Genomic DNA, 13,403 nt, shown 5'->3' on the forward strand with positions numbered 1-13,403 from the left:
TGTTATTTCACTGAGTTCATTGGAGCAGAAAAGCAGAAGTACTTATGCTATCTCTCACTGTAAACCTGTTATCTCAGGCTTTCCTTCCCCTTTGCAGTTCCATGCTACGTTACATGCCATGCATATTTAAAAGATGCGGTAAAATGAATTTATCACTACTGGCTCAGAGATAACAAATGTTTTAAACCTTTGTGTGCCTTAAAGGGACAGTTTACTCAAAAATTTTCTCCCCTTTAATTTGTTCACAATGATCCACTTTACCTGCTGGAGTGTATTAAATTGTTTACAAGTAGCTCCTTTACCCTTATATTGGCATTTGAAATTGTTGATTTAGCTTGTGGTATCCCCACCTATTCTGAAAGTTTGTTGCCGTGCGTACCAGCTATAAATAAGCTTTGTAAACACAGCCAGCAGAAGAAATTACACTCCCAGTGGGTTATAGCAGAGATAAGGTAATAAAATGTTGATTTTCCATTGTTCTCTCAAAGTACTGGTGATTGTTTTAAGGACAGATATAAGATAAAGAAGAATATATATGTGCACAATGTGATACAGTAATGAGATCTGATTATACCTACAAGCTCAACCTATTTTATTAGGCTGTGGCTTCAAAACACAAAATCAGAGCTTTAATATACACAAATAAGCCTTAAAGGGACATTATACACTCATTTTTTCTTTGCATAAATGTTTTGTAGATAATCTATTTATATAGCCCATAAAGTTTTTTTTTTAATTAATGTATAGTTTTGCTTATTTTTAAATAACATTGCTCTGATTTTCAGACTCCTAACCAAGCCCCAAAGTTTTATGTGAATACCGTCAGCTACCTTCTCCAGCTTGCTCCTGTTGTGTAAAGGGTCTTTTCATATGCAAAAGAAGGGGGAGGGGGGGAGTGTCTTATTTGCCACTCGCAGTGGGCTTTCCAGCTACCTTTTCAACAGAGCCAAAGTGACAGCTTCTAAGTAAGTTTTTAAACAGTTTTATACTGGATTTTTATATCAGTATCTGTGCATATTATTCTTTATAGTAGTGTCTATTACATGCAGTTATATGAAAATGAGTGTATACTGTCCCTTTAAAAGCTCATTTTCATACATTTTTTACTCTGCAGTTGGTAAAAAAAGCAATTGTAAACACATTCAGGGAAAAACTATTTTACAGTATACTGTCCCTTTAACTATTTAATAGCTGAGTGCATAGCCTTGTTGTGCTTTGACTAAAGAGGCAGTCACACCTAAGATCCAGTACTGGAGAGCTGTTTATAAGGGTTGTGTCTGTATAAATGAAGATGGATAATATTGTGGGGGAGCTTATGTGTACAGCAGGATCAGAGACAGCACAATTCTTATGGGATGATACATTGTATATAGGGTGAGACATTGTATATGGGATGAGACATTGCATAGAAAATATAGAATGGTTACTTGATGCATATTTTGCAGTAACTTGTTTTTCTGCCCCCTTCATCTCATGAGGATCAAATAATTTAACACTAATGAGGGGGGGGGGTAGCTGATAACTCTTCAGCTTGGACATATGTGGAGTCTGATCCTGAGGAGGGATGCTCAAAAACATCCTGTATAATGTGAGCTCCCTTGTAATCTTCAAATGGGTGTCCCTCCCTCTGACAAGGCTGATGTATAAATGTCCTTTTTTAACTCATTAGAAATAAATATAGATAATAAAATGGGGAAGTGTAGAAGTGTTCCTATTTCTAGGAGAAATTAAATCTTCCGACTTAGGAGACCCCTCATTTAAAAGGTGAGCATCTGTTCTTTCACACAAAGGACCATGTGACTCCTTAGATTTCACATGCTCTGTGTAAAATGGTGATTTTCTGACATGACCTCTTTTTAGTAGAGAGAAACAGATTCTATTGAATCTGCTATAGTGGTATGGACACGTTTGCCTTCTCTCTCTTTTCTTCCCACTGAATACATTTCACAAGTACACAGGCTCATTAGGCTGCCAAACTAATGTTGGCTCATTTTATGACAAGGTTAATGAGGGGGAAATCAAAAAATGTAAGGGTGCTTTCAATACATTTAATAAAGAAATAGTATATACTGCATACAAAAACATGTGCATGTAACCTTCTAGACCTCATTTTATCTGTGACAGTGATTTTTCTAGTGTTACATTTCATATAAATGTAAACTATATTTTCTTAAAGGGACATGAAACCCAAAAGTTTTCTTTCATGAATCTGATAGTGCATGAAGTTCTAAACAACTTTTCCTATTACTTCAATAATTTACTTTGCCTAGCTCTCTTTTTATCCTTTTTTTTTAAAAAAAACATAGCTAGGAAGGCTCAGAAGCAGCAATGCACTAATGAGAACTAGCTGCTTATTGGTGGTTGCACATATATATATACCTCTTGTCATTAGCTCACTGTCTAGCTCGCTCCCAGTAGTGCATTACTGCTCCTTTAACAAAGGATACCAAAAAAAGAAGCACATTTGATAAGGAAAGTAATTCGGAGAGTTGTTTAAAATCATACACTCATACTCAATCTGAAGAATAAATAAAAACTCATTCAAAAGAGTTAAACATGTAGTCAACGTTGCACTGCTGGAATAACCCCCACCACCCTTCAGCTCCAGATGAGGATACAGCCAGTGATTGAAACATACACATGTATGCCTGCTTCTTATTTGCTCATCAGCTGCATATTCATCTAAAGTAACACTGAAGAACAAATTTTAAATACAAAATTGAAGATTCACTGGCAAAATATAACATTTTATTTTCTTACCCAAGAGTTTCCCTTTAACAAGTGTAAATAACAGATGCACAAGAAAACTGTGTGTAAAAGGTTTACCTGTAGTTAGATTATTAGTGACTACATGGTAATACTGTGTCTACTGTGTTTCTGCAAAGTAATGTTCCGTTGCTTGCAGCCTTCTAACACATGGTACAATAAATCTAATGTGCACAATACATTACCATGTCACTCCTATTTGCTGTGTATTGTTCAATACTCAGCCATCAGATGGTTAATGTTTGTTTTAATAGTTATACTCCCTTGTTTGCATCATTACAGTGATAATGACTTAATCCTGTGTGTTATAACTATATTTTAGTATGATTAACCAATTCTAGTTATCACTGCAGGCAAGACTCCCATGTAGACTACATTGTAATACAGTTTACAGTGCATATGCTCTCTCAGGCACAAAAGAGTTGAAAAAAAAAATAATAATAAAAAAAATCAAGTTTTCCATTGTTTTCTAAAAAGAGCCATAACTGGCTTATCAATGAAAAGATAACAGGCAGGAGTATTATGCCCAATGAAGCATATAACGGTGTTTAGATATATTGTATTCTACATTTATGTGATTCTAAAAGCGGGCTCGCTGCCATAATTTTTTTATGCTTTGCTAGATCTCTTCAAGGCAATTGGTATTGATTTATGGTAACAGGACGTTTTCCTGTAAAATTATATCTTTAATGTGCTTCCAATTAGCCATTTTACCTGTTGGAGTATAGCAAATGTTTGCAAACGGCTCTTTTACATTTGTTTTGTCATTTGAATTAGCTGTTTTTACCTCTACTGAAAGTTTCTGTACTGCAGTATTGGTGATACAAAGGCTAATCAAACAAGAGGCAACCGTAGAAAAATCAGTCTCCTAGTTTGGCGTGAGAAAGAGTTCCTGCAGGAGCTTTGAATACAATGAACTGACATCAGCTGCTTGCATAAAGACATTGTTCCTTTAATGTGCTCCTGCAGATATATATTAATCAGTTGTAGTTAATACTTTATAACATCAAGGGAATACAACATAATTATTAAATTGGGAAACTGTTTGTTTTTCTCTATATATTACATTTTGTTTTACGCATGTGCTTTTACTGCCATTGATGTAACCATGACAGCACTTCTGGGTGGTAATTAAAAATATTTTCTCTTCTTTTTATGTACTGCTGTGTTTTTGTACAGGCATTTTCATTGTTTAGCAGATGAGAGTCTTTGACAAATGATCCCCAGAGAAGGTACAGATAGAAAGAACGCTGCCTTGTCAAGCTCTGGTCATAGTACCAAAATAGATTACATTGAGATTGCATAAACCTCTCAAGAGCATGGCTGACAAGGCATTTAAAGTTGTGTAGGTGTTTTTTTTGTCTTTTTTTTTAGATAATTGCAACAAGGATAGATTCAAGGATACATCAATACCTAGCAATCAGAAAAAAATATTATTTTCCATTTTTAAGCTTAAAGGGACATTATAGTTTAAAAATAGAATTGTATTGTTTAAGAATCATTTTATATAGTAAACAAATTGCCTTTCCTTAGATAGTTAAAATCCTGTGCTACTCCAGATCTGGGTATGGCCGATGTGAATTTACATTTTTAATATATGTGGAGCCACTGTATTTCAGCTAAAGCAGCTACTTCAAATGACAAAATACAGGAAAAATAACTATTTGAAAACAATTTAATTCACTCCAGCAGGTAAAATGGGAACACTTTAAAGCACTTTTTCCAACTCCAGCCTAGGGTTGCCACTTCGGCCATGTTTTCCTGGACACTTATGAGTTATACATGCTGTAGGGTGTGCAGAGAGGAATATGAATAGTGCTCTCCAGTGTCACTATTTGTGTGCTGTCCAGGTTTGGAATTAATGTTCCCCTCTGCACACCCTGAAACATGTATAACTCATAAGTGTCAGGAAAACATGGCTAAGGGGGAAACCCTACTCCAGCCCTCAGGAACCTTAAAGGGACAGTATACTGTAAAATTGTTTTACCTTAATGTGTTTACAATTGCTTTTTTTTACCAACTGGAGAGTATAAAATGTATGAAAATTCACTTTTTAAGGTTTATTTGTGTATATTAAAGCTCTGAATTTGTGTTTTGAAGCCACAACCTAATAAAATGGGTTGAGGTTGTGGGTATAATCAGATCTCATTACTTTATCACATTGTGTTTATATACCTGCTTCTTTATCTTATATCTGTCCATAAACCAATCACCAATACTTGGAAAGAACAATGTAAAATGAACATTTTATTACCTTATCTCTGCTATATCCAACTGGGAGTGTAATTTCTTTTACAATGCTTATCTATAGCTTGGACCTGTGGCCACAAACCTTCAGCATAGGTGGGAGGCAAAATGGGGTGGAAGTGGGCATGGAGGGGGCAGGAGCGAGCCTGGGGGGTGGGAATGGGTGGAACTACTCAGAGCGGCAGGGAAGGGAAAGGAGGGAGGGAGAGGTGATACAAGTGGATAGGGATTTTGGCACGTGTACATGGGCTTTAGGACTAGTATAGCAATAAAAGAATATATATAAAAAAAAACCTCCATTTTAAATTCAGCTGATAAAAACATAAGCTTTAAAATATATAAAGTTTTTTTCTGTGTAAAATAGAATATGTCTATGGATATTGGAATTAGCTGTTATATTTATTTGATAACGGTTTATCTTCTATACTATGCATCTTGTTAATAGATTGTATAGATGCAGCATGTATTAGAGTGCATGTAAATACAATATGCTTAAAGCATGAGGGGCAAGGACTGAATTAACACTGCAATAGGTTCTTGGGAAAAGAAAGGAGGGGTTAAGGTCCTTTTGTCTTCTGTTAACCTGCCAGCTGGTGCAGTGATGTTTGCAATATAACAACAACAAAAACACACTTGCTGTCTTTAAAGAGTTTCAGATAAATACATGATTTGCGAGTGGTACATCAATACTAAAGGAGTAGTTTAAAAAGTGATAAACATGGGATAAAGTGTAAAAGAAAGGTTTCATATCACATAAATGACTTAACTCTTTGGCTCACGGAGAAGGTGGCAACAGATTCCATTGCAGTGTATTGCAGACTTCACTGAAAGCAAGGGGTTAAATTACTTTAAGGATGTAGTGATAGCCTGTGTCCTGTATTTCTAGCTAATACTATATATAGATACAATAGTTTTATTTAAAATTCATCATCTATAAAATGTATTTTGAATGTATTTTTAATTTCTATTTTACTATTTCTTTCTTTGTAGCCCATGATCTTCCCAGAACAAGACCTCAGCAGCGGCACAAAATGGAAGCCATTTACAATGCCTCTCAGTTCACTGCACAGATGACATTGGAGAGTCAAAGGGTAGGACTTCCGTTCCTACATGGCGATCCCTTCATTCTGACATCTCCAATAGATTTGGGACTTTTGTCGCAGCCCTAACTTGAAAATAGAAAAAAACAAACAAAAAAAACCTTTTTTTTTTCCTTTCATTCCCCCCACCCCCAACAGCCACTATTGATAGGTGGACATATTTTTTTTAGGTTGGTACCTTCTTAGTGGCATATGGAACAGTTAATTTAAAAGAAAACCTCATATTTTTAATCTTTTTTGCCACAGTATGTTACCAGTGTTAACATCTTCATCCAGAACTATTTGCCTTTTGTTGTACTCTAGTTAATCCCTGTTACACTATAAGCTTGGCATATTTTTTTTTTTTTTTTCTGGGTAGAGAAGGGATTGTGTGCGTATTTACTTTTATTGTTTTTTTTTTTATTTGCTTTTGTCACTGCTGTGATTTCTGCAAAGAATGTATGTTTTATCTTTTTATTTAGTCAATGTTCTTATGTTCTCAACTAGATGTCATAAGAAAAAAACATGGTTTTGCATTATGCATTTTTAAAATATATATGTATAAATATCTTCATAAACCAATTAACCCATACAAGACAGAGAAATCATTTTGCTTTTAGTGAATGTGAAACATCTATTTTGATTCCTGAAGTATTTTTGAACAAAGAATCAAGCTCTTAGATTAATATCGTCTTCAGCAATTTTGAACACATGACTTTATTTAGACAAGATATTTAAATGTTTATTGGAAATTAAAAAAGAAGTAGCAAATTAAATATATATTTTGTGCACATAAAGTTATAGTCTATATACAGTTCCAATTTAGGTTTCTACAATTTACAATTCTCCAAATTTGAATTGATGTAAATATCAGGGTTATTTGTAGAGTATTTAATTGAATTAGACCCATTGTCTCATATTAAGGTGAAGTTTCAGCTAGTATTGTTTTGTTTAAAATATAGTTTTCAATATAGTTTCCCTATATTCAAGTCTAAAGTGCAGGAAACAGAAAAATGTTTGGAATATTCATGTTTTTGGGTTAAACTAAATGGTTAAGTGCTTATTTTTTATTTATTTTTTTATTTTACTCCTACACAGATATATTATCAAATCTTGGCTCAGTTATACATTTGAAAATTGTATTGTCTAGCAACTGCTACATTGCCCACACAGAGGTATTTCACCAGTGTAATTAAACATATTTTGCTCATTAAAAAAACAAACCCCCCCCACAAGATTACAGTTAAGTCCTACAGCTTTTTTTGTCTAGATTTATTTTAGTCATATTCTATAATGTCTAATAAACTTCAAATTAATTGATTTTGTTAAAGAAAAATATCTGTAGTACTTTTGCAGATATTCTTAAATAGCCATTATACTGAACAAAATGACATGCTACCATTCATGAGACCATGTCATTGTATCACTATTGACCCTGCAATTTCTATGTGTTTAACCCCCTGCAGAGGGGTTAAACACATAAGTAAAGTATGAATTGGTAGCTGTTGCTGATTCAGTCCTAGTAGCACAACCCAGTTATTTGAAGCTTTATCTATGTTTTACCCCCTTTGCATGGTTAAACACATAGATTTGCAGGGTTGATAGTGACACAATTACAATGAAGAATAAAATCATTATATTTTTTCAGTATAATGGTCTTTAACATTTAATTGACTGCACCTTCTATTGCACACAACAGATTTTCTGGCTATAAACCTATAGTTTGTGAAAGTCTTATAAACTATTAGGATTATATAACTTTAACTTGAATGCATTGTTTTCTATATTTGTAAGCAGAGAAACTGAGCAATAAAGAAATAAACATTGAGTGTATATTTTAGTTATATTATACAAGAAATTTTAAACAAAACAACATGTTTATTATACAGTAAAGTACAGTGCTGTGTTGTTGGTCCAGGGGAAAAAGCAAATTGACTGAAGTCAAGCAGATAATAACTTTTAGATGATCAACTTACATAGTCTTTATAATTTTAATGCATTCACAATTAACCATTTTATCTGCTTGGGTGTATTCAACTATTTACGTATAGCTACTTTAACTGTTTTATTTGAAATGGCTGATTTAGCCTGTTGAAACCACCACACATTCTGAGAATTGTAATACTCTGGTATTGGCTATAGACATGCTTTGTAATTGAGAGGCAGCAGCACAAATTAATATGCCAGTGAGGTGGAAGCAAGAGAGAGACCAGCCCATTCAAATGCAATGATCTGTTATCAGCTACCTTTTCTGTATATTGTCTCTGTAAAGTGTAAATATTAAACCTCATTAAATAATAAGGGTTTTATCTCATTTTAGGACCTTTCTTGTCACCTGACCTAAGACTTTATAGTAGCTTTATCTCCAAACAATCCACAAGGGGTTAGAACTCCAAATATACAGTTGCTTTTGCATCATGTTGGATGCAAGGCAAATTGTATTTTTCATTCATAATATTCTTTTAATATGGATCAATAAATGCTTTCCTAGCCTCACTGTATTGGATGATAAATCAATCAGACACTGTGCATTGGTAAATTTAGCATAGTATATGATAAAACAAATACACCAATGTGTGATCACTGAACAGATTTGCTTTCATTTCTTTCGGTTATTGAGCTTATTAGCATATTAAAAAAATATTAGCTAATTTGAGCCATGTTAAAAATGACAAACGTTAATTGGCCTTAAAATACCTGTATTTGTAAAATATTTTATTAAATGAACATTTAACACTAAAAACATTGTATAACCTTGAATACATTGAGGTTATCCTCTGTCTCTCTCTAGTCATTGGTGGTGCCATTTTGAAATCTAGGTAACAAAATGACAGCACCCATACTTAGAGGAAGGTGCATTAAATGTATTTAGTGTCTCATGTCCCTTTAAATGATGGCCCTAAATATTTTATTTTGCAAATGCTACAGTATTTAAAAATCTTTAGTTTCTAATTGCATATTTACAGGTTTATATGTAAGGTCCAACTTATTTTGCAGTGAAAACAACCAGCATTAGGATTAGTTATGATATATTTTATTCTGCCTCCCTGTATATGCAGCAATTTGATAAAAAGTATCAGGTCAATGTAATAAATTACTGTGCACACCATATATCTATGTAAATCATTATTGACATAATTGTAAATTAATCATGTGTAGCCTTCAGCTGCTTGCATTACTGGATAACTAGACTGGACAATGTGTTTCCCTGCTTGCAAAGAATGTTTTGTTTTACTTTTTTAGATGCACAAAATGATATTTGTAATTTCATCTACTTTAAACCTAAATTAAAGTAAACTGCATAGTTAACGTATTACATCTCACAATAAATCACCTTATACATGTTATATTTTAGTAAGAACAGGGAGTGCTACTTTGGAACCAAAATCCCTTTAATTAGTATTGTTTATTTTGTCGTGTCTTGTGATGCCAAATTATTTGTGCTTTGCACAAAATATTAATTTGTAAATTGGCAACACATTGTGGGAAAACATCATCCTTTTATTTCTCAAGAATGGACTGGCAAACCAAGACCTATATTAATTGGACCACTCATCTGTTTAAACCTACAAAAGACTTCCATACCATTTAACTTTCACCTTAAACAAATTGAAGAACAGTCACCCATAACTACCAGCATTATTTTTGTTCTACCTGTGACCCTGAGTCAGGATGGGTTTATGTTGGTTTTTATGCCAGTAGCTAACATTGCTGGGTAATTCAGATGTTGATTTAATGATTACATAGCTTTACATATAAAACCACACATTTAATGGGCTGATATTTGCTCAATTCTTATTTATAGTTGACATAATTTTCTTACATTATACTTTCTTACTCCCTGTGTATTATATATCAATACGTTAGGTGTAGACAAGGCTATAATATTGCTAAGGAAACCAAAAAGTATCAATAGCAAACCATAAAATGATCTACTATTTCTATATAAAGTGTATTTTTTCTACAGACATTAGTTAACAGAGACAAGAGATAATGGCAGCATGCCAGGCCATATGTAAACTTATGCTGTTCAGTTTCGTAGCAGTGGAGAGGAACATTTGAGTTTACATTAAATGTGCTGCCCCACTTAGCAGTGTAAATTGGACATCCAACATTTAAAAATCACTCCACCATTGATTTTTGTTCAAGCATAACATAGGTTATATTTCATTACAGTGTAGGCCCCATTGCTAAGCAGTGATGAGCACAAATTTTATGGAGTACGCTTTTGGTATCCATATTTCAAAATTTTTAAAAAAAGACAGTAATGTATAGATTTAGTCCCCCCCCCCCCCCAGTGATCCATATGTTTACTGTTGTTTTAGGGAATTTTTTTTATTTATAAAATGTTTCTTGAGAATCTCACAATGATTTTTGTGATGACAATTTTTTTTTTATATATATGGTACACCAAAGTTTCTATATTCTGTTTTTGTGTTGTTTTCTCAAGTTGTACAGCCTTAAAATACATTATTATTTTTGTTTTTAACCCTTAAAGTTCTAAAACAGTATTCAATATTAAGTATACTGCAAGAATGAAAAATGGGTCCATAAGTGATTGTGCATTGATATGCAGCACTTGAACTATTTAATTAAAAAAATAAATACATAAATAAAAAAAAAATGAAAATGCCTTTTCACATGAATTGGTTTATAAACTAAAATAAGAAATGTTTATGTGACCTTTTTTTAATTTGGATACTTGGGGAGAATCTACAGTAATATTTTTTATTTTTATTACATTTTGTCATCTTTTGCTATATTTGTATTGCAAATATTTGCCTGTGAACTATCAGTGAAACTGTGTTAGATTACATCATTTTGTATGAAAATATCCTGACGTGGAAACTAAATTAATAACAGTCATTTTGTCATATCATTTTTTATATATTTTTTCCTCACACAACCAAAAAAAAAAAGTGTTTGCACCTCATAACGTGTACACAGGGTTTTAATGCAGCTGTAAAAAGATTGTATCTTTTCTACAGCCGCTTGTGCAACATAATCTAATGCATACATGGTTTACATACATATATGATTCTGTATATAATAGCTACAGAATTTGTGACAATACAAAAGGTTAATACGTACTTACAGCTGTGTTATATACATTTGTAATGGCATTCCATTTTAAACATATAATTTAATGTGCTTGGAAATTTCCAGACCTAAGTAAATATGCATATTGTTGCATTGGAATTTTTCATAGTAGTAGCTTAGTATTTTAATAAAAGCTATCTCTTAATTTTATTCAAGATGTCCCTTCTCTGATCTCTATACTGCCAAAGGGCGCTGCAGCGTTTTACATCCTAGGTTACTCAAAGTCACTTTTTTATGTGTATATATTTTTTTACATCAGATTGAAGTTCTGTATTAATCAAATGCATTACAGTTCCTTCTCAGAGAGAAGAAAGGATTGAATCACTCTACTGACAGATTTCAAAACTCAGATCTTTTTTTTTTTTTTACTGTATTAAAAAAAAATGTTGCGTGTCTGGACTTCTTGATTTATATGTTGAAAAAAATTGTACAGTTTGTCAGATTAATTCAAAATGTATCTAAAAATAAAAAGTACACAAGTATCAGTTTTAAACATATATATACATTAATTTGTAAAACAACTACACATTCATGTTTTAAAAGTGCAGACAGTTTTATGTTTTTTTATCATATATAAATGATCCAAGAACCAGTTTTTGTACATTTCACCAAAAGATTTAAATAAAATGATTGAAATATAGGCAAGTTCTGCTTCTTACAAATTTATACCTGTGAGAAAACTGATATTTCTCCTATAATTTGGTTTATAATCTAAAAAAATAAAACACTGGTAACATCTACTGCATAGCAAACTCTTCTTAAAATGTTATTGCACATGTAAAATATGGAAACTTTACTCTGCTGTGTGTTAAGCAATCTGTAATCTTTTATTGACTTGTTAAATTCATTTTTAAATGCTTGTTTGGAAGACTGTAACAATAGCTCATGAAACTGAGTGTTATTTTTCTTTTCTTTTTTTAAAAATATGTAAAGTGCAGTCTTCTGTATTCATGCATATTGTATATATCTGTACATGTTTTACTGAACAATTAAATAACAATAAATATGATGTTAATGGTGATCAGTGTGTATGTTTTTTTTATTACATGCTTATATGTCTATATTTTTACTCAGAAAGTTGTGGTTTGTACCTGTGTGTATTTTTTTTTAACTACAAATCATAAAGACATAATTTATGTCTGATAAATTAATTTAAAGGGACAGTCTACAATATTATTTTTATTGTTTTAAAAGATAGATAATCCCTTTATTACCCATTCTCCAGTTTTGCATAACCAACACAGTTATGTTAATATACTTTTTACCTCTGTGATTATCTTGTATCTAAGCATCTTCTGTCAGCCCCCTGATCACATGACTTTTTATTTATCATCTATTGACTTGCATTTAGTACTGTGTTGTGCTAAATCTTAAAGGGACACTCAGGTTTTATTAAATTTTCATGATTCAGATAGAGCATGTAATTTTAAACAACTTTCCAATTTACTTCCATTTAAAAAAATGTGCACAGTCTTTTATATTTACACACTTTTGAGTCACCAGCTCCTACTGAGCATGTGCAAGAAAGATGCATTTGTGATTGGCTGATTGCTATCACATGGTACGGGGGAGTGGAAATATGCTTAACTTTGAAATTTGTTATAAAAAAATATACTACTCATTTGAAATTAAGAGTAAATGCATTGTTATCTTGCATTTGATGATTATGTATTGTCTTGTTATCTTGCATTTGATGATTATGCAAATCTACTGTGTTTACTGGTCCTTTAAATAGCTGCTTGGGCGTGAACACATTAGTATCTTTATGGCCCACATGAACTATCAGCAAATACAAAAGCATGTGATTAAGAGGCTGTCTATAGAGCCTTTGAAACAGGCAGAAATTTAGAGGTTTAAATGTTATAAAGTATATTAATCTAACAATGTTGGTTGTGCAAAGCTAGGGAATGGATAGTGAAGGCATTATCTATCTTTTTAAACAATAACAATTTTAGTGTAGACTGTCCCTTTAATTCATGGTGGTGAGAGTCCATGATCCATTACTCCTGGGAATGACTCTTTCCCAAATCCCAAGTGCTCTATAAAACCCTCCCACCCCACTTTTAAACAAGTCTGATGTATAGCCAAGCACAAAAGGTAGGAAAAAGTAATAAGAGCAAAACAATTGAAGCAGGGAAAAAATAGGTTCGCAAAAATAAACCAACAACAAAAAAACATAACAAAACAGGGTGGGGTCTCATGGATTGTCAC

At 32.6% G+C, this 13,403-nt stretch overlaps 1 protein-coding gene across 1 annotated transcript in view; it reads left to right on the top strand.

The window, feature by feature from the left end:
* MN1 (MN1 proto-oncogene, transcriptional regulator) overlaps positions 1-12,213 on the top strand; it is a 61,179-nt gene extending 48,966 nt beyond the window's left edge. Inside the window, exon 2 of the mRNA XM_053699804.1 lies at positions 6,009-12,213. Within this exon, the coding sequence (XP_053555779.1) occupies positions 6,009-6,187 (179 nt within the window). The 3' untranslated portion in view covers positions 6,188-12,213. The remainder of the gene's footprint in view (positions 1-6,008) is intronic.
* Positions 12,214-13,403: the final 1,190 nt, after the last annotated feature.

The sequence above is a fragment of the Bombina bombina genome, chromosome 2 (genome assembly GCF_027579735.1).
Source record: "Bombina bombina isolate aBomBom1 chromosome 2, aBomBom1.pri, whole genome shotgun sequence".
In the NCBI taxonomy this organism is placed as follows: Eukaryota; Metazoa; Chordata; class Amphibia; order Anura; family Bombinatoridae; genus Bombina; species Bombina bombina.